General features: G+C 43.3%; 1 protein-coding gene across 1 annotated transcript; it reads right to left on the bottom strand.

Annotated features, from left to right (window-relative positions):
* Window positions 1-274: 274 nt before the first annotated feature.
* Window positions 275-26,146, bottom strand: Mapre1 (microtubule associated protein RP/EB family member 1). The gene is made up of 7 exons (XM_075962570.1): window positions 26,013-26,146; window positions 21,255-21,378; window positions 13,914-14,059; window positions 10,898-11,105; window positions 7,021-7,142; window positions 3,643-3,795; window positions 275-1,953 (listed from the first exon to the last, which is right to left on the bottom strand). The coding sequence occupies exons 2-7, from the start codon at window positions 21,373-21,375 to the stop codon at window positions 1,897-1,899; spliced, it is 807 nt and encodes a 268-aa protein (XP_075818685.1). The 5' UTR covers window positions 21,376-21,378; window positions 26,013-26,146; the 3' UTR covers window positions 275-1,896.
* Window positions 26,147-26,353: the final 207 nt, after the last annotated feature.

Genomic DNA, 26,353 nt, shown 5'->3' with positions numbered 1-26,353 from the left:
ACATACATACATAAAGGGAAGGAGGGAGGGGAGATACACTGATTGGTTTTTAAAAAGTAAAAGATTTGAAAACATCAGTTCTATTTAAGAAGATCTGAGGAGTCAGCAGGAGTGAGGAGTGATTATGATCAAAATACATGAAAAAAAGTTTAAAAAAAAAAAGATAGCAGGAATCACTTCTCAGCCTTCTATCTAAAATCAGCTGAAGACCCTGACCCTGACCCCTAGAATTAAAAGCTTGCACTCAAGGCAAAACACATTTCAGAAGACCGGACACTCTTGAAATACAGAATTTTATTTAGAAACTGTTTAAAGTAGAAAAAAACCCTGTCAAGAAAGACCAGGTGGAAAAATGGGTTCCCAATAAAATGGAATTTGGGGGCAACAGAAGTCTAAAAGGCCACAAAGGAGAAATAGCACCACTGTCATCTGAACAATGGCTAGTTACTTGCATTTTTTTTTTGGCATTGTTAATCACTAAATTGGATTTTCCTCTGAATTCCACACCGAGCATGCACTACATAACAATCTGTCATAAAATACCTGTTTTCTACACACAGCATAAGACAAGCTACCACCAGAAACAAACCAACACAAACACGTCAGGGGCTGAACAACCTCAGTAGTGGGTAACACACATTTTGCAGAATTCTGCCAAACGAACTGAATAGGTCATGGGCAAAGCAAATGAGGGAGAATTAAGGAATGAAAGTATTTTAAATATTAATATTTCAGTCATGGTACTGTATATTCTAAAAAAAAAAACATTTTAACATTTAGTAACACACTAGAGAATTTTATCTCCAAAGAGATTAGTGCACTGGCAAAGTATTTGGGTGACAATGGAGAGCTGTGGACAGCAGATACCGAACACCCCAGCCTCACAGAGCCCAAGGTGACACTGGCCTTCACTGATCACTCCTTTGCCAGAGGTCCAGAAAGAACTTGCAGCTGCGATCACCAGCCTGCTGTATTTACAATGCTCAGCAGCAAACTTAAGGAGCCAGAGGCGTCCCCAGAGGTCAAGGGGAGCAGAGAAGAGAACGTGGTAAATGTAAACTTACAAGACAGTACAACGGGACTAGGCGCCCATTCAAATCCCAGAGATATGGGCAGGTCCCAGAATCACAATACACAGGAACTTGGGGGACTGTTTGAAAAATCCTCAGAGGAAAGCTCAGCAAAAGCTGAGCTCTGTCTCAGGCACTGCAGGGCTGAGACGCCCTCTATTCACCCAAGCTACCATGCTGCTTATATATTTTATAGTAGGGATGCAACTGGTCAATGACACCTAATGGCTTTACAGAACAACTTTTCAAACTTTCCTTCTGGGCCAAAGACTACATCTATGAGATGTAGTCTGGAAAGGCCTGTATCAGCAGGTTCCAAAGGGTCTAAAGTCTGGCCCTTCCTTCCCAGACACAACATAGGACACACAAAATCTCCTGTCATGTTACATTTTATATTTTGAAATATGGAAGCATATTTTAAATACTCTTAAGGCATTATTTATTAAAACGTTCTCTGCCAGAATTTCACTTAAAATTCATATCAGTCTTTACATTTCTCTGAGTATTTGTAATACCTCAATGTATTACAAAAACCCCCTTCTCCATCAGTCAGTGTGACCAGCATCCACATGAAGAGCCCCATGGTTGGCCTCTCTGTCCCCTAGTGAACCAACTAGATGTTAATACTGCTCTGCTACAAGGCAACAGCTCCTAACTCAAACTCATCGGAAAGAGACTTCTGCAAAGTGCACTTTGAAGAAGAGGTACTTTTTGCTTATGAAAAGAAACCAGTGAATTCTCTAAGAATAACAAAAGGGTGTATTTAACAGTTAAGCACATGATTTGGAGTGAAGAATTCGGATGTTGCTCTGCTGGTCCAGGCTGCTTAATACTCTTCTTGTTCCTCCTGTGGGCCCCCTTCATCAGGTATCACAAAGCCTTCCTGAAATGGGAAATGAAAGTTGGGGAAAGCTGTTACTCAATACTGAATGCCAGTTCCTCCTTCTACTCATTGACCTCACAATTTAAGCCTCTCCATGTAGGTAGTTCTTCTTGTCTCCCACACATCTGGCACTTCAACACATAAACCAGAGATATATAATTTATAATATATACTATTATATTTTTTTAGACAATGGCATCATTTTTTTTTATTTTGATTTTTGATATAAGATCTCCCTATGTAGCCTTGCCTAGCCTGCAGCTTGCTTAAATATAGACCAAGCTGGCTTCAAAATCAAATTATTCTACCTTTCCTTCCTGAGTTCCACATTTAAATGTGTCTATCACACCCAACAATAGCACCATTTCTTTTAATGCCAAAAACTACACACAAATTCATCCTCAAAGCATTAGGATAATGAATATTTATGTGTCTAAATATATCTTTAAAATGTGCATTCCCTCAAAAGTCTTTAACTCCAAGTTCACTACTACAGAGAATGAGACCCTGCCTCAAAAAATTTCTGTCAAAGCTCCAATGACAGAGCACTTAACTCTACACAAGACAAAAGTGGATTCAATCCCAAGTTGCATAACAAAACAAAGGCAAATTTAATGACATTTAAGCAGCTAGAACAGCACACACACAAAATTCCAAAATTCAGGACACACAAACAGGAGTTCAAAGTCATCCTTAGCTATGTAGTGAGTTCAAGTCTAAGCAAGGTTATGAAACCCTTGATTTAATCAAAAACAAAAAACCTGAAGATGACCATCAAGTTCAGTATCCTAACTGGGTGTGGTGGCTCACACCTGTATTTCTAGCACTTCAAGAGGCTGAGGCAGGAGGACTGCTAAATTACAGTACAAAATGGCCACACTGCTCTACCGTAAAAACACACCTTGACTTTTCTTTTTAACTAAATCTCTATAGCTTAAAAAGTAGTTAAGATGTACTTTCCCTAAAAAACCAAAGACTTATTTAATCATCTAGCTTCACATTTCACTACTGAACATGATGCAAACGTTAACGATTTATTGGACAAATTAGCAGCTTCTCAGTCATCTGTCTTAATCCTTCAAAATTCCAACAGAATGTTTAGAAAACTACTAGTTAATTTGTATAGTATTACACAGACCTTGTGAGGTATGTGCAATTACAAATACTGTTAAACAGTAGGTATGGCCGGGTAGCATATCCTAAATCCAGGAGGAAGAAAAGCAGGCTTCTCTGATGAATATGTCATGATTAAAGGCTATGTAATAAAGATGGATCCAAAGAAAATCACACAGGGAATCAGGCAAGCTCCTGGGAGGGAGGTGCAAAGGCATACCCTGGTGCAAACATCAAGGACCAAGGACACGCCTGCGGTCCTGATAATGGCCAACAACAACACATCCAGCTGGAGTGGTCAAACTGCAAGGATGGGATGGCCAATAAACTACAGAAGTGGACAAGCCAGCCATTTCTGTAGTTGATTGCTTCCCTAAGCAAAGACACAGGGACGTCAAGAAGCTAGCTACTAGGTAAGATGCTCTTTGGTTGACTTGGAGAAAATCAAAAATGAAATTTTCTGGTGAACCCTACCCTGGAACAGAGGTGCCAGCACAAAATGAGCTGAAATCAACAATGTTAAACTTTTTCTTAGTTGACAGAATGGAAAGAAATTATCTCAAAGTAAACACGTACATCTGTGGCATAAAGAATATCTACAATCCTCTGCAGTACAGGGTCATTTTCCCCCTCATTCTCCTGGCAAATCAATTCAATGTTCCTTAGCTTTCCAAAGTAGAAGTCTCTCTCTTTCTCCAAGTCTTCAACAGTAAGCTTCAAAACTTTGACCTGTAAAAGATATTGAAAACAGTAAGCATTGAAACAGCAAGCATTGATGTACTAACACAATATCAAACCCAAAAAAATGATGTGTCCTTTGATCAAAATAAAACATAAGCAAAAATCCAGTTAAGTTTAATTTTCTTCAGTCTCAGATATATAATGTATACTAGTTCACAGTAATCTTGACTATGAGTTCTCAAGAAAGGGAAGACTTTAAGACTACACCTTAAAGCTAGGCATGATGGCATATGCCTTGAATACCAGCATTCAGGAGACAGAGGCAGGTTGATCTCTGTGAATAAGACCAGCCTGGTCCACACAGTGAGTTCTAGAACAGCCAGGGCTACACAGATAAACCCTGTCTCAAAAGAGAGAGGGAGGGATTGAGGGAGGGAGGGAGGGAGGGAGGGAGGGAGGGAGGGAGGGAGGGAGGGAGGGAGGGAGGACTATACCTTAAATTATTAGAAAGCTTTTCACTGAGATGGAATCAAAAATGGAAAAGTTAAGGCTGACTGAGATGGGACTAGAACCCACAACCCAGCTTAGCAAAACGACCAACAATCATCACTATGTCCTTACCAGAAGAATGGTCAATTTAGTCCAAGACTTGCTGCATATATCATTCAAAACATTAGGTGGCCCTAAGCCCCTGTAAGTCCCACTAGAGGGCTTTGGTTTCCACAAATAAGCTACTGAGAAATTAAGAAATAAATCTTGCCAGGCATGGTGACATATACCTTTAACCCCAGCACTCAGGATGTAGAGGCAGTTGGATCTCTGAATTCAAGGCCAGTTTGATCCACATGAGTTAGTTCCAGGCCAACAAGAACTATATTCTGAGACCCTGTCTCTAATAATAATAATAATAATAACAACAACAACAAATTTTGTGGCCCAAGAGATGGGTCACTGGCTAGTAGTGCTCTTACAAAGGACATAGGCTTAGTTCCCAGAAACAACGTGGTAGCTCACAACAACCTGTAACTCCAATTCCAGGGAACAGAATTTGGCCTCCAGGAGCTCCTGCATGCAGGTGGTGAACAGAAACTCACACAGGCACACACAAATCTGGTGTGAGACTACAGCGGATTTGACAACACATAACAACAGATTTTTTTTTTTTTTTAAGTATAAATCCTGGCAAAGTTTGACACACAGCTGTAATCCCAGAATTTAGGAGTCAGGAAAGATGATGGCAAGTTCCAAGACAATTTAGGCCACACATAAGACACTCAAAAGACTTTAAGTAACTATCTCCATGATGACTTAAGGTGGGATCCCTGCAAACCAACCAAGGATGAGTAAGTACTACAAAGTAATCGACACAGAATACAGTGCTGCTCTCTGCTTAACCAACCTATCTACTTCATGTCTCCCATTTATCTAGGGCTACAAATTCAAATGCTTTCAGGGAGGCCACCAGACAGAACATGTAACTGAATGGGGTTTGGACTTTGGCAACCTGAGAAAAGCATACAGTCCTTCATATTAACTTTTTTTAAAAAAAAAACTTATTCGGGTCAAGAGCCAGGTATATTGGTTCACACCTATAAATCCAGCATTTAGAAGGTGAGGTCTGGACAAGGCAGAAACTAGCAAAAACAAAAGGGATTTTAAAAAAAGAGAGATGGCTCAGAGGTTAAGAGCACTGATTGCTCTTCCAGATGTCCTGAGTTCAATTCCCAGCAACCACATGGTGGCTCACAACCATCTGTAATAAGATCTGGTGCCCTCTTCTGGCTAGCAAGCATACAGACAAAACACTGTATACAAATAAATAAAATCTTTAAAGAGAGAGAGAGAGAGAGAGAGAGAAGGCCAATGTGTTTCTGTGGTACAGACCAGCTGGGTGTGAGAATCTGACCCTAACTTTCCAGGGTAAAAGAAGAAACTGGTTAGTACAAAGTCAGTTTCCTGACCTCCCACATCATCATCAGAGGCCCACAACTACCCAGAACTCCAGGTCTTCAAAACCTTAGCCTATCCAATCTCAACTATTGAAACCTATTCCGAAATTCTCTCCAATGTCTACCATCAATTTTCCCAGAGCAATGATGATAAATACCAATCTCCAAAGCAGGGAGGTCTCCCTTTTCTGATCCATTTCTTATTTCTCACACAAGCCAAGAAGATAGAACCCATGTGAACTTTTAAAGAACACTGCAGCATCTACTCCATTCCATCCAGACTATAAAAACAATCATCATTTAATCCAATGGAGTCTGTACCAAACACCATTCCAGATATCTGAATTACTGTGAGCAAGTGTTAGCTCCCTCCAGGCACAGCAGCAGAGGTTACAGCATGTCCACAAATTCAAAGCCAGTCTAGTCTGCATGGTAAGCCTGTCTCAAAAGAAAAAAGTGAACAACAAAAAAACCTACCCAAGCCCCCAACCTCACACATTAAGTATTTAGTCCAGAGAGGCTAGCTGAAAAGCGTAAATGAAATAATGGCAAAGCGGTACTCATTTCCTCCTTGGGCTCTTCATGAAAAAACTGTCTATTTCTACAGAATGAAAGATCAACTTGCCAGTCATGTAGCCTCAGTTGACCACTCTTTATGCTCTTGTACCTTTTTTTCTGTAACTGCTTCCTCTGACGTTTTAGGGAGGTCTCCTTTTTCTCCATAATTCTATATTTTATAGCAACAGTGACTAGTAGATGACTGAATCAAAATAATCACTCAAAAGCACTAAACAAGGAAGGAAAAATACAAAGAGGATCAAGAGTCCCCATTCTGTTTTTCTGATCTACCTCCAGTCACTGATCCGTACAGAAGAGAACCAGAAGAGCAACAGGCCTTTCCCAGCACTTCACTCTCAATCTCCAGAACGCAACTCTTCATTATCTTTTCTCTCTTAATCCCAGAGAATCCGAGGGCATTCCAATGAGGTTCAAGACTATGATCCACAGTGTGGATCTTAACTGCCTATAACTCCAGTACCAGGGATCCACTGACTTCTTCTGGTCTTTACACATATATCAGACACATAGATAAACACACATGAATAAGAATAAATCTTTTCTTTTTAAGTTGATTTCCAGACAGACATAGGTTTCTGTGGTACTAGGAAAGCCCGAACCCTGTTCTACTCCACGGCTCATGGCCAATTCTGCAGCCAAAGCCTCACATATATCAAGACAACTGCAGGCAAGAGAGAAGCCCCTGCCCTCATGAGTGAAGCAAGGAACCCACAATAACAATGTCAACAACACAAGAGGGGCATACCTGCTGCACCAATTCAGCTGCTTCGTCATCCCCATTACCCACACCAGGATTCTTTCGCACCATCCCTGGACCAGCCTTAGGAGCTGCAGTAGTTCTCTGTGTTGCAATGGGTCTCTGTGGAGCTGAGAAAAGACTAACCATGTTAGAAGAAATTTCGAAAACAGACAGAAACACACAAAAAGCAAGAAGTCTGTATAACTGCTTTCCACAGTCAGCGAAGGAACTGATGGCTACTACAGAGCCCAAATACAAGAGCACACCACCAAGTGGTTCTTATCCTGGCAGTAGACTTAATAACAATCTTAGCAAGCTCCTTCATGCTGGGGAGAGCCTCTAACAAGATCTTCACTCTGCTACAGCCAACTGTCAGCTGAAAGGTGTAATCACACTGGTACATACAATGATGGACCTTAACCCAAAAGCAATGCAGTTTCATGGATCAAAGGCAAACCTTGTATAAAGAACAGATCACAATCTCAGCTGGTACTGCAATACTCTGTGCTCCACCTGGAAAACTAGAACTCTCTAACTTACTGCCTCAGACTCCCTGGGTTAGGTAAAGGAAGGGACTCACAAAGGCTAGGAGTAGAGCCCGCCTTTACCACTGTAGCTTCAGAGCTCACCTTTTAGATGTCTATGGGGTCAGGAGAGAAACCGTAACCAAGATTTACAGATCTCTTAGTGGTTATAACCAAAAGGCAGACGATGCAGTGACAGAAAATGATCTGCAAGTTTACATAACTAAGAATGGGCTACTTCACGATAAATGCAACCCTCTTCACTTTAGTTGTTCATCTAGCAAATATTCTGTAAACACAGATATTAAGCCAGGCTTAGAAATATCCTATCTTCCCAGTACCCCAAAAATGTATAATCACAGGCCTTTTGTCCACTCATAGGCACTTTGTCTGGACGGCACTCTTTGGTACTTGCTTATCCTGAACACTAAATGTTTACTACAAGTCATCTGAAATATGCTACGTCTAAGATTACATATGTAGTTGCCATTCTCAAAAAGCTAAGGAATAAAAAAAAAACACAGTTCTGAGGGCAATCAGAACCCTCCTATACCACTAATGGTTGATGTGGGTTTCCCCTCTGTATGCTGTGAATACCACTGGTTAATAAAGGAACGGTTTTGGGCCTATAGCAGAGCTGTAAGGGAATAGAGCTAGGTGGGGAAAACTAAGTTGAATGCTGGGAGAAAGGAGGCAGAGTCAGAGGGAGAAGCGATGTAGCCCCACCAGAGACAGATGCCCCTGGTAAGCCACAGCCACGTGGCAATACACAGATTAATGGAGATGTGTTAAATTAATATGTAAGAGTTAGCCAATAAGAATCTAGAGCTAATGGGTCAAGCAGTGATTCAATTAATACAGTTTCTGTGTGGTTATTTCAGAAGTCTGGGCACCTGGGAACCATCAAGCGGCCTTCCATCAACAAACGGTAAGACACTGCTGATGGTACGGCAGTGGCCAGCGGCCAGCGGCAGTGCAAACAGGCCGCTCTACAAACACTTTAATGTAGCCCAGGAATTCAGCTTCAAAAATACACTCTTGGGGACACACCCAAGAGAAATAAAAATGTGTTCTACACAGAAACTGCATGAACCTCACAGCAGTACACTCAAGACAGCCAACACCAGCAACAACTCCACAACCAACAGACAAATGAGTTGCTCCACACAATGGAGGATTATGATGCAGTAAAAACAATCAAGTACTAAGCCAGGCTGTTGGGAGGGAAAGGCAAGAATATCACAAGTTCAAGGACCGACTGGGCAACCTTACAAGAGCCAATCTCAAAATTTTGAAAAGAAGGTATGGATGTGGGGTACACTGATATGGTTCAGAAGTACACAGCTTCCCTAGCGTGTGTGAGATGGGACTGGGAAGAGGGGGAGACAGAAAAAAAGAACCAGCTGGGGGGTACGGACACACACCTTTACACCAAACATTTGGGAGGCAGAGACAGACAGGTCTGTGTGTTTGAGGTCAGCCTGGTCTACATAGTGAGTTCCAGACAAATCAGAGCAACACAGTGAGAGAGTCTCAAAAAAATAAATAAATAAAAACTGATAAATACTATAAAACATTGAAATTATTGTGCTAAGTAAAGGAAGCCAGACACAAGATGACACTATTCTATGGTTTCATTGATAGAAAAATGTCCAAAATAAGTGAAGTCATAGAAACCAGATAAGTAAAGACCTAGAGCCAGGAAAGAGAGAAAAGTTGGAGGAAATGAACACAAACAATTGAGCACAAGAAGGTTTCTTTTTGAGTGATCAAAATATCCTTAAATTGTTTGTGGTAAAGCCAGGTGGTGGTGGTGCACACCTTTAATCCCAGCACTTGGAAAACAGAGGCAGGCAGATCTTTGTGAATTCAAGGCCAGCCTGGTCTACATAATGAGTGGCAGAAGAGCCAGAGCTACACAGTGAGAGCTGCCTAAATAAATAAATAAATAGCAAAACATAAACTAACAAACAAAAAAGGTGAGAGCTTCCCTAAGCTTTACTGGCTTTCAGTCATTAAAATGCTTGCCTTAAAAACCTCAAGTCCTGAGCTGTATTCCCAGAACCCATGTAACAGTGCCTGCTTATAATCCCAGTGATAGAAAGGCTCCCTGGCAAGTCAGCTTAGCCTATTAAACAAGTTCCAAGTCAATGAAGTATCTCAAAGAAACAGGTGAATGGTACCTGAGAAATATCTAAGGTTGTCCTTGATCTCCAAATGCACCTTCACATACACACACATGAATATATGCATGTGTGCGTATATACATATACATACACACACACACACACTAAGAAGTTGGAGAGATGGTTCAGAAGAGCACTTGCTTATGCTTATCTTCCAGAGGACCTGGTTCAATTTCCAACACCCACATAGTGGTTCACAACCATCTATAATTACAGTTCCAGGGAATTCAACACCCTCTTCTGACCTCTGAGGGCACCAGGCACACATGTAATACAGACATACATGCAAACAAAGCACCCATAAACATAAAAATAAATTGCAATTTTTTTTTAGGTTTAAACATTTTAAGAAGGTAAAAAAGTATGGTGCATGTATTCTTTCTCAATAAAGTTATTAAAACAAAACTCAAATAGGTGGAGCAGGAAGAACAAAGTTCAAAGTCATTCTTGGCTACCCAGTGAGTTCAAAGCCAGCCTTGGCCAGAGACCCTGTCTCAACAACAGCAACAACAACAAAGCAACACTCCATCTTTAGCAGGGAGTGGTGGCCCAGAACATATGTACATGTTCTATGAATATACTACTAAAAAGACATCTTGGGAAACCAAGCCCAAACATTCTCAAGACACTCTTTACCATCCACTTGCCCCTCCCTCCTAGGCCCTGCTAGCAGCAAAGCAAGCCACAGCAGTTCTCCCACTTAATCTCCATGGACGAAGCCACAAGCAGGCACAGAAGGTTGGCCTACAGACTGACGGCTAGAAGAATCCCTGAGACCTAGAAAACTCTTAAAAGTCCTGAACCTCAGACAACTGAAACTTACTCTCAGGTATTTACAAAATGCCCTAATTTCCCATGGAAATAAAGCTCTGTTATGTGAACTAGCAGAAGTAAATTCTATGACATTCAACAAAAAAGTCCTTAGGTAACACAGCATACAGGTCAGAGCAAGTGTTAACTCTCCACTTTACAGAGAAGGACGACCAGGGGCAAGAGTGAAGAGGTTTCCACGTATCTGCCACGTGCAGAATCATGTCCCTGCCAAAGGCACAGGGCACGCCTATGGCTACTCAACTCTCCTGATCCAGGGCTACAGCACAGTTCTATGCAGAGTCCCTGTACCCAATGTTGAATGAGTGGAATTACTGGAACCGGGCTAATGGTTCTCTTTACCTGCATTACCGGAGCTGAGAGGTTTCTTCGGTTTACTCAGAGCTGGGGCGACAAGAGAAGGAGCCACTGCCGTTTCTTGACCTTGTCTGGCAGCTACAGGGTCATACTCTTTTCCATCATAATTTGCATCAAAAAACTTCTTGAACCACTGAACGAATTCAAAATTGTCCTGAAATTTTCCTTTTACTAATTTATCCACAGGAATTATCTGCAGAAAAAAATCAAGACCATTTAGACCAAACCAAAGGCTTTGTTTGGCAAGCATCAAACCTGCCCATAAATCAGAACAACCCAAGTTCTGCCAAATTAAGAAAATGTTTTAGAGATCTTACTGCTAAGTTCAGTTTGCCTTCAATACAGTACCAATCCCTAGTCAGTCTTCCAAACTCCTGAGAAGAAACGTCAAAAAAAACCAGAGACCTGGATATGGTTAAGTGCCTGCCTAGTTGCACAAGGCCTTGTGCTGCATCCTAAGCACCCACAGGGGAACTAGCATCACCAAAGTCATAACCACACATTAAGACACCTAAAAGGCAGCAGAAGTTTCACTGTACCATAAAGAGAAATACCCTGGTTGAGTGCAATGGCACACATCTACGAACACTCTGGGAGCTGAGACAGGAGCATGTCCAATTTGAGGTCAGCCTAGGCTACACAGTAAGACTCTAGAAAGGGAGGGAGAAAGGAAGGAGAGAAGGAAAGATGGGTGGATGAAAAGTCAAAATGCAGAATCAAGTGAGTATATTTTATAGAAGTAAATCTAAAAAATAATAATAATAAAATAAAAATCCAGGCAATGGTGGAGCTTACCTTTATTCCCAGCACTCGGGAGGCAGAGGCAGGTGGATCTTTGAGAGTTCCAGGACAGCTAGGGTTATTACACAGAGAAATCCTGTCTTAAAAACCAAAAAACAAACAAAAAAAGCTGAATGACCCATAGCTAGGCAGGATTTTTCAGGGCAGAGAGAATGCTGGGAAGAAGGCAGAGTCACCAGTGGACACAGAGGGAACAGACATGCAGGAAAAGAGGTAAAAGCCATGAGTCATGTGGCAATACACAGATGAACAGAAATGGGTTAATTTTAGTTATAAGAGCTAGTTAAGAGCAAGCCTAAGCTATTATAATTAAGTCTCTGTGTCATTTATTTGGAGCTGGTTAGTGGGCCAGAGAAAGACTCCCAAGTATGAAAGGACCAGTGAGATGGTTCGGTGGGTACAGCTGCAGCCACGAATCACATATACACATGCACTCATACACTCTCCTCTCTTTCTTTCTCTCAATAAAATGGAATGAAAGAAAGTTTTAGGAGGTAGAGGGACATTGAATGAGTGACAGTACTTGTTGCTCTCGTAGAAGACCCGGGTGTTTGGTTCCTTACCTAAATGATGGCACACAGCCACTTATAACTCCAAGGGATGCAACCCCCTCTTCTGACCTCCACAGACACTAGGCACACACAATACACACAAGCAAGCAAAACACTCATATACATAGAATCTTTTAAATTTTATTAAAAAAAAAATCACTGGTTTAGTGTGATTTAGTGTTGACAGAAGTTTCTGTCCTGCCCAGTCCCAAAGCCATTCAAGCCCAAAGTAACACACAGATGTTTACATTAACTATCTCAAAGAAATACACAGAGGCCTACCTTAATTATAAACTGGTTGGCCCATTAGCTCAGGATTCTTATTAACTAACTCTTACATCTTAACCCATAATTCTTATCTGTGTTAGCCATGTGGCTTGGTATCTTTATCAGTGAGGCATTCTCATCTTGCTTCCTCTGCATCTGGGCGACAACTGCAGACTGAGCCTTTCCTCTTCCCAGAATTGTCCTATTCTGGCCACCCAGCCTATACTTCCTGCTTGGTTACTGGCCAATCAGGTTTTATTAAACCAATACAAGTGACAAATCTTTATAGGGTATAAGATCATTGCCCCACAGTAGTTCAGGTTTACAGGTTGATGGTGCAGGACAATTGTATTCTGTCAATTATATTTTAAATAAACAGTGATTGGTCAGTAGCCAGGTAGGAAGTATAGGCAGGATAACCAGACAGGAAGTAAAGGCAGGTCAATGAGAACAGGAGAATTCTGAGAAGGAAGCTCACAGTCCTATCCAGACACCGAAGAAGCAGGATGTGATCTGCCCTGCTGAAAAAGGTACCGAGCCACGTGGCTAACATAGGCAAGAATAATGGGTTAATATAAGAGTTAATAAGAAGCCTGAGCTAATGGGCCAAGCAGTGTTTTAATGAATACAGTTTCCGTGTGATTATTTCGGGGTTAAGCTAGCTGGGTGGCTGGGGCGAAAAGCAGGCCCTCATGTTACAGGCTGTCTACTCCAAACCGTATTAAATTCAGACAATAAAAAAAGACAGTGAAGGAAGCAAGGGCTGGAGGGTAGAGGAAAACCTGGTTCCCTGTAAATCCTGTTAACTAGTAACAAAGGTAACATAAACTAGAAAGAGAAAATGTCCAGCCCACAGAGTGCCTCACACCTGTAATCCTATCATTCAGGAGGCTGAAGCAGGAAGACCACCATGAGTTCAAAGCCAGCCTGGGCTACACAGTGAGTTCAAGGCCAGCCTGTCGTAAACAAACTCTAAAAAAAATAAATTTTCAAAGAGCCAGCAAGGCTGGGTGTGGTGGTGGCACATGCCTTTAATCCCAGTACTTGAGAGAAAGAAGCAGACAGATCTCTGTGAATCTGAGAGCAGCCTGGTCTACATAGTGAATTCCAGTATAGTCAGGACTACAGAGAACGAACTTGTCTCAAAAAACAAAAACACAACAACAAAAAGGGTGGGGAGCAGAGAGAAGCCTCAATTGGTAAAGACACCTGCTGTCAAGCCTGATGACCTCATTTCCCCCCAGTTGTCCTCCTGCATAGGCATGTATATATACACACACAAACACAAAAATACACAATCTTTTTGTTAAAGATATCTAAAATTTAAATAAAAATTTTAAACACAAGAAAGAAACCTAAACAAAGAAGTAAAGCTTACTTACTTTGTCAACGCCCATCCTCTTGAAACCTGCTTGTAGTATTTTGAAGTTCTGGATATATTCATGTTCTAGCTTAGCTTGGAATTTCACTTTCTTCAAAGCAATGGAGCCAGGGAAGAGCATGTCCATAAACTGACAGTATGCAGCTCCTGAATAAATAACATAAAAGAAAAAGTCAATTAACTAGGTCACTGAATTCCACACTTTCTCCCCAGACAGAATCTCACTCACTATGTAGCCTTGGTTGGCCTGAAACTCCCAACATAGATCAGGCTGACATTGCACTCAGAGATCTGCCTGCCTCTGCATCCTGAGTGCTGGGATTAAAGATGTTTAACACTATGGCCCACTCTAAATGCTACTAGTAAAAAACCATGGTCATTCACATCCCTTAACCCAAATACAATTTGTTAAAAGAGATGTCTCATGTGCTTAGACCAGGTTCAAACTCAAAGAAGCAAAGATAACCTGGAATTTCTGATCCTCCTGCCTCTACTTCCTTAGTGCTGAAAATTTTAAGCACAAAACAACACATGCTATTACATGTGTGGAGCTCAGGGTGAAAATCAGGGGCTTATGTATAGTAGCTGAGTATTCTACATTTCCAAGCCCCAAATACAATTTTAAAATTTGTACAGTGGCCCACAGACAACTAAAAAGATGGGGCTACAAAGACAGTTCAATGGTTAAGAACATATACAGCCCTTACAAAGGACCCGTTTAGTTCCCAACAGCCATATCAGGTGGTTCTTAATCACCTGTAACTTCAGCTCTAGGGAGATCTCACACCTCTGTGGGCAACAGCACACATATGCACAAACGCACGCGCGCGCACACACACACACATAATTTAAAGTAATAGAAACAAATATCTTGGGGGGGAAGATTAGAGCAAAATCAATTTTTAAAAATCTATTAACAGCCGGGCGATGGTGGCGCACGCCTTTAATCCCAGCACTCGGGAGGCAGAGGTAGGCGGATCTCTGTGAGTTCGAGACCAGCCTGGTCTACAGAGCTAGTTCCAGGACAGGCTCCAAAGCCACAGAGAAACCCTATCTCGAAAAACCAAAAAAAAAAAAAAGCCTATTAACAAAGGGCTAGAGATGGCTCAGCAGTTAAGAGCACTCCTGCAGAGGACCTGAGTTTGATTCCCTGCACCCATACAACAACTCAGAATTGTTTGTAATGCTATTTTCCAGGGAATCCAATGCCCTCTTTTGGTGCCTAGGGTATCTGACGCACATGTGGCGTACAGACATACATGCAGGTTAAACACTCATACACATAACATTTTTTTTTAATCTATTAACAAAATGACAAGGGGTCTTAAAGTTTACTTTTAGAAATATGTATCTCTGTCAGACCTGGAACTTACTGTAGAGCCAAGGCTAGCTATGAACTCATAGCAATCCCACTGCCTCAACCTCTGGAGTGCTAACTCAAAGCTGGTTTTATCTGACAAATTCTTTAACATATTTTCAATCTGGAAAACAGGCAGAAAATAAAGGTTGCTATGAAAGTCTAACTCTTGTTAGAAATTGCCATAAATAGCCACTAGAAAGAAAAATGAATGCACAAAACAGTAAAAAGGAAAAAAGGGGCAAAACATTTTCTAAATCTTCACAAAGATACAGACTTACTTCTCTCCACAGGAGCACAGAGGATTTCAAAGATCTCTCTTCTGAATTAGGTTAGAAGAAAACTGGAGGAGCTGGGTGTAGTGGTATATACCTGTAACCCCAGCACTCGGGGAAGCTGAGGAAAACAGCTTGGTTCAATGAAATGGCTCAGTACCTAAAGGTGCTGGCTATGCAAGCCTGGAGATCTGAGTTCGATACCTGGAACCCAGGTACACATAGAGAGAACAAATTCCACAAAGGTGTTCTCTGGCCCACGCATGCCCACACATATACCATACACATACATAGTTTTTGTTTTGTTTTGAGACAGAGCTTACAACATAGACCAGGCTGACCTTGAACCCAGAGATATGCCTGCTTCTGACTCTTAAGTGCTGAGATTAAAGCCATACATCACTATACCCAGCACATATTTTTCTTAGAACTAAGGAGCAACCAAACAGACCAACCAACCAACAACTCAGCAGCAAAAACCGTCTGCTTCTTAGTCATCTGCTCAAAGAATCATTAGTTTTTAGTTTAGAACTCAGAGAGTCCCTAGAGACATTATAACTTTTAAAAACTAAATAGAAGAGTTGGGGATGTAGTACAGTGATAGAGTACTTGCCAAGTCCCAATACGCACGTACATGTACACGTACAAAGAAATTTAAAAACAAGGACCAAAATATGTGGCTCAATAAATACCACAGAGGCCAGAGTCCAACCCTAGCATTACATTGAGCTCCTGATTCCCATGAATCACATTAGAAGCCCATAGGACAGACATAGTTGTCACAGTTGGGGAAAGAAGCACTTTCTAGAAGCGGAGTGTACCATGTGACTACACTCTCATTGACCAAAAATGTGTTAATATATATATAAAATTAAAAAAAAGAAAGAAAAGAAAAAAAAAAGTAAAGCCCACTAAAAGAGCTGGGGATAGAGCCCAACAAGAGTTCCCCAGCTGTGTACAAGGAGCCAGAGGATTTTGGTTGGTTGATTGGTTGATTGGTTGGTTGGTTTAGAGACAGGATCTTGCAATGTAGTCCAGACTAGTCTGAAACTCTCCATAAATCCTCCTTCCTGCAACTCTCAAATGCTGGGATTACAAAAATGTACCACCATAGCCAATCCTCATACCCTTTTCATACATGTCTCAGCTAGGAAAAAAAAAAAAATCAGGTTGGGGGGATCCTTTCCACTCTGCCTGAGTGAGACTAGGGCAAAGGTGGACAACTCAAGCAGAGCTTCAAAATAGGCCAACAATCTTCAACAAGAAGAACCCATCAGTCTCTAGCTTGACAGTGTGAAGTAATGGGAGGAGAATAAGGCAGTGTCAGGGTGTCCACTGGCTGTCAAAAACTCCACTCTAAGGCTCTGCTTGGGAACAGAGACCATAAAATACAAGGCCAGGACACAGTCCAATACCAGACAATTTCTTATCTCAAGTACATTGATGCTCAACATGGTTCAATTAGGGGTACTCTTAGAAAGCTTAATGAAAACCCTAGCCAATATTCCCTTACTAACACTAGGCATGATGGTACACATCTGTAATCCCAAAACTCAGAAAGCTAAAAAAGGTAGATCAGGAATTCAAGACCAGCCCAAACCCAGAAAAGGACAGATACAATATAATCTGTAATCCTAGCATTCCTATAGCAGACAGGAAGGGGTCACAGGGAATTTCCTGGAGGTTGTGGGCCCAGAAAGCCTGGAGTGCATAGGTTGGCAGAAAAAGAAAGAAATCCCTGCCTCAACAAGATAGAAGAGAATCAACTCAAGACCTGTCCTCTGACCTCCGCATGTACTCCACAGCACACTAGATCCCTCACACCCACATATCACACAAAATAAATAACACCAGTGCTTTAATACTAACATACACAAAACACACATGACTACGAAGAGTGTTTAGGCTTCAAAGAGCACATGCAACTTGATTATCTTAAATGACGAATTAAAAAAAAATCTGCAGAGGGCTGAAGGGTCATTAATACAGACCTTAAAATTCAAGCTCAAAATATTTTAACAGGGGGAATACTATTTTGATGTAAACAGAACTGTATAACCAGCATTTGCTTTGTCTTGTATGTTACTCACTGTTAACAGTCTGAGGGGCAAGAAACTGGAAACAAATACAGAGCCAATCCACTAACAGAAGAGTCATACAAAGAAATTACTAGTGCTGCCCACCAGACACAGGGTGGCAAAAAGCAACTCCTGGCTCCTTCTGGATAAAAGCAAGCTTGCTGTCAAAATCACTGTGTGATATCAAAATCATTCTGTGTGACCAGAGTTTCTTCTCTGATGGTATCTACAACAGACTTGACTGGTTAGCACGCCAAAGATGATCCCTGACAGAATATAGGAAGCCTCTTGATCAGCCTGCCAGTATCACCAAGGTCTTCTCACCCTTTCTCACTTCCAGAGCCAAGCAAGGGCTCCTGACTCTGTGGGTGGGTGAGGAGCTGATACTGAAAACACTCAGTCACATCACAGCCATCAGCACATGACCAGGGAAGGATCCCCACTTTGTACTTCTAGAGAAAAACCGGATATTATCTCCTAAAGACTGTGCATGGTGGAAATTTCTGGTCTTTTGATCCACTGCTCATTAGAAGTTTGATAAGAAAGAACCAGAACTGGTGCTGAAGGCCTCAGACACACAAGGAGCTGAAAAGTTTCCCCTCCTCTGACTCCCAGCAAGGAGCTGAGAAGGACCCCGGCCCCAACTCTCAAGAACAGTCTGCAGCTTATCCTGTGTGGTCTCAGATTACAAGTGAAAGCTGCCTTCGAAAGGCAAAATGAAAAACACAATGCAACCACCTACATATTCCAAGAGCCACCCGAAGCAGCTTTCAAGAGGACAACTATCAATGAGTAGAAGAGACTCACATATCAGTTAAACGTCTTACACTCAACACTTTCTCCTATGGAAAACACCTTATCTAGGATAAGAAAAGTGGCAGAAGCCAGAAAAGCTGAAATACTTCACCGAGTTTATGATAAAGTGTCATCATAACTAGTTATATACAGTTGTATTTGCTCAATTCTTTCTCTTCTACATGCCTCTTTAAATATGCAACACACTGGGAGGCAGAGGCAGGCAAATCTCTGAGTTCGTGCCAGCCTGGTCTATGGAGCTAGTTGGAGAGCTAGGGCTGTTACACAGAAAAACCCTGTCTTGAAAAGTAATAATAAAATAAAATAAATATCCAACACATGCCATATGTAATCAATCTCATATGTGTACTACCATACAGGTAATCCTAACATGTGAGAAGCAGAGGAAAGAGAATGGCCACAAGTTAGAGACCAACTACCCTTGGCTACAGAGTAAAACTTTGTCTCAAAAAAAAAAAAAAATGGTAGGGTGGAGGACAAGGTAATTAAGAGCACTGGCTGCTCTTTCAGACGACTCATTTCCCAGCAGCTCATGAGCATCTGTACCTGGTCCATCAGGGTCTGACAGACAATCAGCAGCCAGGAGACCCTGGCAAAAACCAAGCTGGTGAACCAGGACTACTGCCCCAGTTCACAGCTGAGGAAAGAGCACTAGAAGACCACCAAAGAATTCATCCAAGGTCACAAGGTTCAGAGCAGACTAAAGGCTTCTTCATGACATGACCTGTCTAAGATAGCTCCCTGCCTAAATCAGAAAAGCCTGGGGCCAGATTGGGATATGCACAACTTATCTATACAGGAAGAGATTCAGCTTCTAATTAAGTGAGAAATATTCTGGGGTGTATTTATAGATAGAAGGAAATTTTAGGGAAAACCTGCTGGTGAGCAAGCAGTCTCCAATGAAAATGAAGATGACCTCACCCCACATTACTCACAGCACAGGGCAAACAAGTGCTTTAAAAAGCCTTCAACAAACTGTGGCACAGCAAGAAAAAGCTGAGAAAATGACTAGGAGACAGAGGACAGCAGCACAGATCTGAAGCAACCGTCTTTACAACAAAATAAGGTTAATAAAGGCCACTCATTGTTGGGAACCACTAGAATTCTTCATGCACTACCTCCCTCTGGACAACTGAAAAACAGACTGGCCCTCACAGCAAATGAAGCAAACAAATGAAACCAAGACCAAGAGTCGGAGCCACTCCCCCCTCAAAACAACAAAAAAGGAAGTACAAAAGCTGAGCACCACAGGAAGCAGCTAAGGAATGGCAGTCTCTTTAAATCAACCCAAATGGTACCCGTCAGTTAAGAAAAAGTCCAATGCAAATAGCGTGTAGGGACTGAAGAATACAGGGTCTTGTTTCGAAAAAAGGTTCAAATCCCCCTTGTGCTCTTAGTTCTCTATGCCTAGATTCATTACTCAAATTCTCTAAGCCATTTTCCCATGTGAAACTGGAAGTACCTGTACCTTTCTCTTGGAGATATACTGAGCTAAATGGGGATGTTTGAGAAGCGTTTACATAGTTGAGCCTGGTTGTCCAGGCTGTCTGTAATCCAGTTTCTTAGGAGGCTGAGAAGGAAGGATCGTAAATTCTAGGCTCCAGGGTAAATTAAAGCCAGACTGAGACATTTAGGAAGACATTGCCTCAAAGCTAGTAGGAGGCTGGGGCTCAGGGGTAGTGCACTTGCATAGCATGTGTAAGTCCTGTTTTTAACCACTAGTACCAAAGAGAAGTTATTTACTGGAAGAAGCAGGATTCTGATTCTATGTCACTAATAAGACTCCCCCGCCCCAGAAGTTCTGGGAACTGAACCCAGACTTGGGCATGTTGCCCACATCCTTTTCTACTGCTTTACATCCATGCCCATTAAGACAGAATTCCAGTAGTTAGAGAAAATATCCCTACCCCACCCCTATCTGTGTGGGGGCTGTTGCTTTTGAGAAAGGGTTTCACCATGTAGCCTTAGTGGGTCTGGTACTTGCTATGTAGACTATGTAGACTAGACTGGCCTCAAACTCAGAGGCCTCTGCCTCCCAAATGCTGGGATTAAAAACATGTACCATCACACCCAGCTCTGGCATATATATTCTTGAAATCATCCACTAACTAGGAAGATCCAGTTTTACAGCCCTGACATGCAAGGCTGAGGAGATGGCTCAGTGGGTAAGAGCACTTGCTCTACAAGCACAATGGAGAATATCTAGGTTTGAATCCCAACACCCATGCAAAGAGCCAGGCACGGTGTGTATACCTACAAACCCAGCACTGGAGGATAGACAGGTAGATCTCAATACCTCACTAGTCAGCCTACTCTGGACTGAAAGCCTAGCCAAAATAGCAAGCTTCTGCTTCCAGTCCTCCAGTTCAGTGACAGAGCTGTCTCTAGACAATTAAGGTAGAGAGCAACAGACAAGACACTGATGTCTTGGTCTCCACAGGCATTTATACACACTCCTTGGCAATCAAACTCAGTGCTCTGTGAATTGCCAGGCAAGTATTCTATTGACTGAGCCACCCCTCCCAGTACTCAGCATGGATAAAGCTGAAAGAAACTATAATCTCTCTGTGGCTCTATATAGAGGCCAGTACAAACCCTAAGGCCACATGTGCTTTTAAAGGGTGGTCTAGTGAGTCAAGTATGGCAGTGCAATCTTTAATCTCAGCACTCAGGAGGCAGAAGCAGGTAGATCTTTGAATTCAAGGACAGCCTGGTCTAAAGTTCCAGACGAGCCAAGGCTACACAAGGAAACATTGTCTTAAAAAGCAAAAAAAAAAATAAAATAAGGGGGGGGGTGTCTAGTGGATTCCTCTTACCTGAGCACAATTGTTCTATCTTGGTCAGATTCAACTGCAGAGATTCATTGATCCAAGCCAGCATGTCATGTCGACTTAGGTTATCACTGGTGACTGACGTCGAGTACACATTCACTGCCATCTTCTACAACATGAAATCAAAGAGAGAAGGCTCCTGTTAGGATGACAATGAAAGTGAAGGCGCGCAGTTCCCAAGGTTGCCCAGAGCAAATCTGAACAAATACTTAATTTTAAGCTCAGCCTTCTTCCCTGAAAGGTGAAACCAGACACTAAGATTCCAGTCATAAGCCAGAGTTCCATGCATAAAATGACCTGAAATAAATGTCCCAAACTAAACAGTCTAAAACTCAGGCCCCATGTTAATAAGATTGATAACATGATTGCAAGTCACAAAGGGCACTAAGAGATCAGCACAGACTTTATGAAGGGAGGCTGCTGCACAATCAAGAACGTTCTGTTCAAAAACACTAGTCCAAGAGCTGTGGGGTAATTCAGAGTAACAGAACATGTGTCCGGCATCCGTGATGCCTGTGTTCAGAGTAATGGAACATGCATTCTGCATCCATGATACCTGCATTCAATCATCAGCAACCAAAAAAAAAAGAAAGAAAAGAAAAGAAACAGGTGGGTGTGGTGGTAGCATACCTGTGCTCAGGAGGCCGAGGCAGGACAACCTCAAGTTCCAGGCCAGCGCAGGCTACAAAGTAAGACCTTATCTCAAGTCATCGTCCACAACAACACACACACCAAGGGCTAAGGGCACTGCTCATCAGTAGACTGTTTTGCGCCAAGCCCTGGGCCAATCCCTAGCAATACCTATCTACTTTCACAGTTTCCAATAACTTAGGTACTGTACATAGGTGAGGTCAAGTGGTAACCTCTCGAAGTCCTTGGCACCTACTCTTCTCTGCTGCACACTCCCTGGGGACTTGGGAGTACCTGAACTCTAACGAAGTATGAGGTCTCTCAAAGACACTTGTTACTGAACTGGCAATCCTCTTCAAGGCCCTCTTCACTCCCTTCATTTCAGGGGTAAAGAAAAGGAGGCCCTGAATATTACATGAGTTTACCCAGCCTCATTTTCCCATTTCTCAGAAAATGCTGCCCCCTCACCTTTCAGGCAGATTTCTGACATAGCCTTTATATTTTGGGATGCAGATATGCCATGTTATACAGGCAAACCTCAAACTTCTAGACTTATGTTATCCTCTTGCCTCAAGCTTGGGAGCAGTTGGGACTACATGCACCAATCATTATAGTCAACTATAAATCTCATTTAAAGTACTGGTAAATGTGGGTGCCATACTCTGAGAATATCTGTTCAATCATCCTTCATTCTTGGTAATTTTTATTTACTATGTTCTTGTGTGCATATATGCATGTGTGTGGAGGTCTAAGGAAAACTTTCAGGAGTTGGTTCTCTCCTTCTCTCATGTGGTCCGAAGCTGGTCAGGCTTGGTGGGAAGCACCTCTACCTGCTGAGCCGTCTCACTGAGCAAGCAGTAGGCTTTACAGTGACTCTTGACACTAGAATTGTCCTAATTCCCCACACCGTTTTGTCAATGGAATAAGGACTGGAACTCACAGCGATTTACAGCCATAGTCCCCAGCCCTTGGCTCTCCTGACATGATTCACTCCCTCCCCCTAGTAATGTGGGCTCTGCCCACATTCATCTCCTGTATGGAGCTGCTGCAAGCCCTGAGTCACACGCTCTAGCCTGAGAACCAAAGACGGGGTTCCCTCTCCCAGTGCACTCACTAACTTACAAGCAGATGACACAGATGACTTGGCAGTCTCTGCCTGATATCCCTGCCCTCGCCCCCACCCCACATTTCACACACACAGAGTGAGTGTTAGGTAAATGTTACTTGTTTCAGACTGTGGAGGAGGAAAGGGTGTCTACATAAAACTCTTTTCAGAAAGCTAACTACCAACACTCTACACTCCCTAAAGACAGCTGACAGAACCAGCACAATTCAGTCCTCATTCCACAGGTAAATCCTTCCTCACACTCCCAGAGCACTTCATTCAAACCTCTGGGACTTTAATTATCACACTAAATTGTCACTATTCCTCCATTTTTCAGCTTCCCAGACCAGATTTAGGCCAGGAGGTAACTGGTGGAGCTGGGCTTGAACCCGAGTCCATCCCATTAGCCATGTAACTGGGGGCAAGGCACTAAAGTCGAGGTACCTCAACTCTAAGTTAATAAAACCACCTGGAAAAGGGCTCAGAGAGAGCTATATGAAATAGGGAACATAACATAGCTGGCATTATATCAAACACAAGTCACAGGAACAAATGGGGTCCAGGGTAGGGACCGCCTCTCTTTTATGCTATCTTGGTGCTGAGAACCGTGCCTGGAATCTGCTGCCAACACCTCTCAAGATCCCCTGCAAGTCCTCAAATTAGTTTGTCTCAATCTGTTCCTACACGGCAGCCAGAAAGAATTTTCTGAATCACAAATCGCATGAGGTATTTCTCTCCTGCTTAAAAATCCCTCAACAAGAAAAACGCACACTGTGTGCAGAAGGCTATCATCGTGTCCCAAGGAGAGCCATTCAAACAAGATGGGTATACATGTATACATTGGGTACTGTGTGTCTCATGCTACCATAAAATGAAAGCAGCTGGTAAAGCCACATGTGTCTCCTGACCACACCCCAGCTCAGAAAAGGTTAATGGCCCTTGACGATCATGTCATGTAATTTCAAACTCTTTCATTAGCAGTCATTAATACCAAGTCCCATGTGCTCCACAAACTCTGTGGTCACTAAATACATAGGATTAGGCACCCTGTGGATGTGTAATAAACATCCACTCATTCGACCAATTAATTGGCTCTTCCAGGCAATCAAAACAGAGACTAGCTCTCAAAGCTTCTCTCTGTCTGTCTCTCTCTCTCTCCTTCTGGTAAGAATGTATGAGCCAGAAGTGAGGGCCCATGCCTATAAACCTAGCACTCAAAAAGCTGAGGCAGGGAGATCACTCCACTTCAGGATCAGCAGGCCTCACTGTGAATTCTAGGTCAGCCTGGGCTAAGAGTTAAGATCCTGTCTCCAAAAAGTAAGGAAAATGTCCACTGCTCAGCCTTGGTGCAAGCCCGCTGAGTACAACACACCCACCCCACTGTTTCAGGGCTCTCTGAGCTGCACAGAACCACAATGGAAAACCCCCTTCCCACCTACTCAAGTGTCTCCCTCCCTTCAGCAACTCTCTTGGGAACCTCCCTAACTCATTCTACTCTGCTCTTCAACACAGTAGCTCCTGAAGTAGCTCTGAAGCTAGATGACCTTGAATTCCTCATTCTCTGGCCTCTACCACGCAAGTGTAAGGACTACGGGCATGTGCCACCATACTTGGCTCCCCAACTCACTTCAATTCAGCATACGCTAAAGTACATGACCTTCCTCTCCAAGTACCATCCCAAGTCCCATGGAAAGATAGGATGGCACAATAAATAAATAAATAACTCTGTGACCCCAAATGAAACACTTCTCCTTTTCTCAGAAATGGATCACCTGCAAAATGGCTAAGACCCTACCTTTTCTACCGTTGTGGTAAGGATTAAGTAGAATCCGAGTTGACTAACACCCTAACTGAAAAGAACACCTCCTCCCAAGCATCCATGTGCCGGCCCTTTGACACAAGAGGCATGTCTGTACAAAAGACCCTTTCTAGATGGGGGAGAAGGGCTAACCTGGAATTAAGTTACTTGTTAGGCAACATAAGGCAAGTCATTTCACCACCTAAAATCTCAGACTTGCTTCTGCAAAATGTCAGTGAGGGAGAGAGTAGCTCAGCGACGCGGCGCTTGCCCAATGTAGAGGGTGGGGGAACAGGAGTCAACTCCCAGCACCACAAAGAAAATAAAATGAACAAAATACAACAGAGGGGAAAGAAAGAAAATGAAGATAACATACCTCCAAGACGATGTGCCTATTAAATGACACAAGGCTAAATCAAGCTTTAATGGGCACTACACACAGCAGGTGCCCATTAAGGAACTATCTTGATTAATGCTCTCCAAGACATCCATCCTATCATGGGCAGACATCAGGCCTGGCTTAACTTCCCTCAATGGGCCATGCCTCCGGATCCTCATCTCCAAGGGGCAGAGGTCAGGCTGCACCCTGCAGTACTAGTATCACCCTTTTATAGTAATTACAGAAATTATCTTGGCCATGTATTCATTTTCTTGCTTCCCAACTCTTTGCCCACAAAGCAGACTCCTAGAAAGCATGTCTTTGCCTGTCTACTCGCTAATGGAAACGGACCTGGCATTTACAGGCACTCAACAAACCTCGGCTGAGACCGCCTTACTTTTGGCCAAGCATGGTGCTGAGACCTTTCTATGCTTAATCCTACTGTCCCCATTTTACAGATGTGGAAACTGTGGCATAGGGCGGCTGAAGCGTCAGCCTAAGGTCGCATTCTGGGGTCCAACTCCGCAGACCAACTCCCACCCATTATGCAACGACGCCTCCTGCACCGAGGGTCCCCACCTCACCCCTCGAGCACACCCTCCGGACTCAGCCGTACAGCCAGGACCCCGCCGGTCACCACTAAGCAGCCCCCACTTCCGGCCCACGCCCCGCCCCCGGGACAACGGAGCGCGCGCCCCCGGCCCAGGCCGCGCGCCGGGTCACGGCCCCGCCCTTCCCCCCACCGCCCGCGCGGCACCGCGCCGCTCACGAGGGCCGCCCCCCCATGAATTCTCGACCGCTGCCGCCGCCCGGGCCCACCAGCCGCCTCACCGGCTCTCGGGGAACCCGCGTCCTCTGACCGCGCGCCCGGCTCCGGTTCCGTCTTCGTCTCGTTCAAACCGTCGGACCCCGCCCGCCCGCGCGCAATGAGCTCACACGCACCCCGCCGTGACGCGCCGACGCACGGGCTCGTCAGCGCCCGCCCGTCCTTTTATAGAGACGGACCAGCCCGCGCGCCGGAGGAGGGGCCGAGCCCTTGATCGACAGCTGGGATGCCCGGGGGCGGTGCGCAAACCTGTTGGGCACGTGGTCGGTTGTGGCCAATGAGATGTGAATCCTCTTAGGAGGCGGGGTCCAGTTGCACATTTTGGTTCGCTGTATCCCAGCACATT

The sequence above is a fragment of the Microtus pennsylvanicus genome, chromosome 2, assembly GCF_037038515.1.
Source record: "Microtus pennsylvanicus isolate mMicPen1 chromosome 2, mMicPen1.hap1, whole genome shotgun sequence".
In the NCBI taxonomy this organism is placed as follows: domain Eukaryota; kingdom Metazoa; phylum Chordata; class Mammalia; order Rodentia; family Cricetidae; genus Microtus; species Microtus pennsylvanicus.
Note: the sequence above shows the minus strand (reverse complement) of the source record. Positions and strands in the feature narration are given on the sequence as shown.

What these genes read in the sequence shown, in the direction of transcription:
- Mapre1 (XM_075962570.1), bottom strand. Translation starts at nt 21,375, where the DNA reads ATGGCAGTGAATGTGTACTCGACGTCAGTCACCAGTGATAACCTAAGT. An exon ending in GATAGAACAATTGTGCTCAG is followed by an intron (nt 14,060 to 21,254) that starts GTAAGAGGAATC and finishes TTATTTATTCAG; the next exon opens with GAGCTGCATACTGTCAGTTT. An exon ending in AGAGGATGGGCGTTGACAAA is followed by an intron (nt 11,106 to 13,913) that starts GTAAGTAAGCTT and finishes TTTTTTCTGCAG; the next exon opens with ATAATTCCTGTGGATAAATT.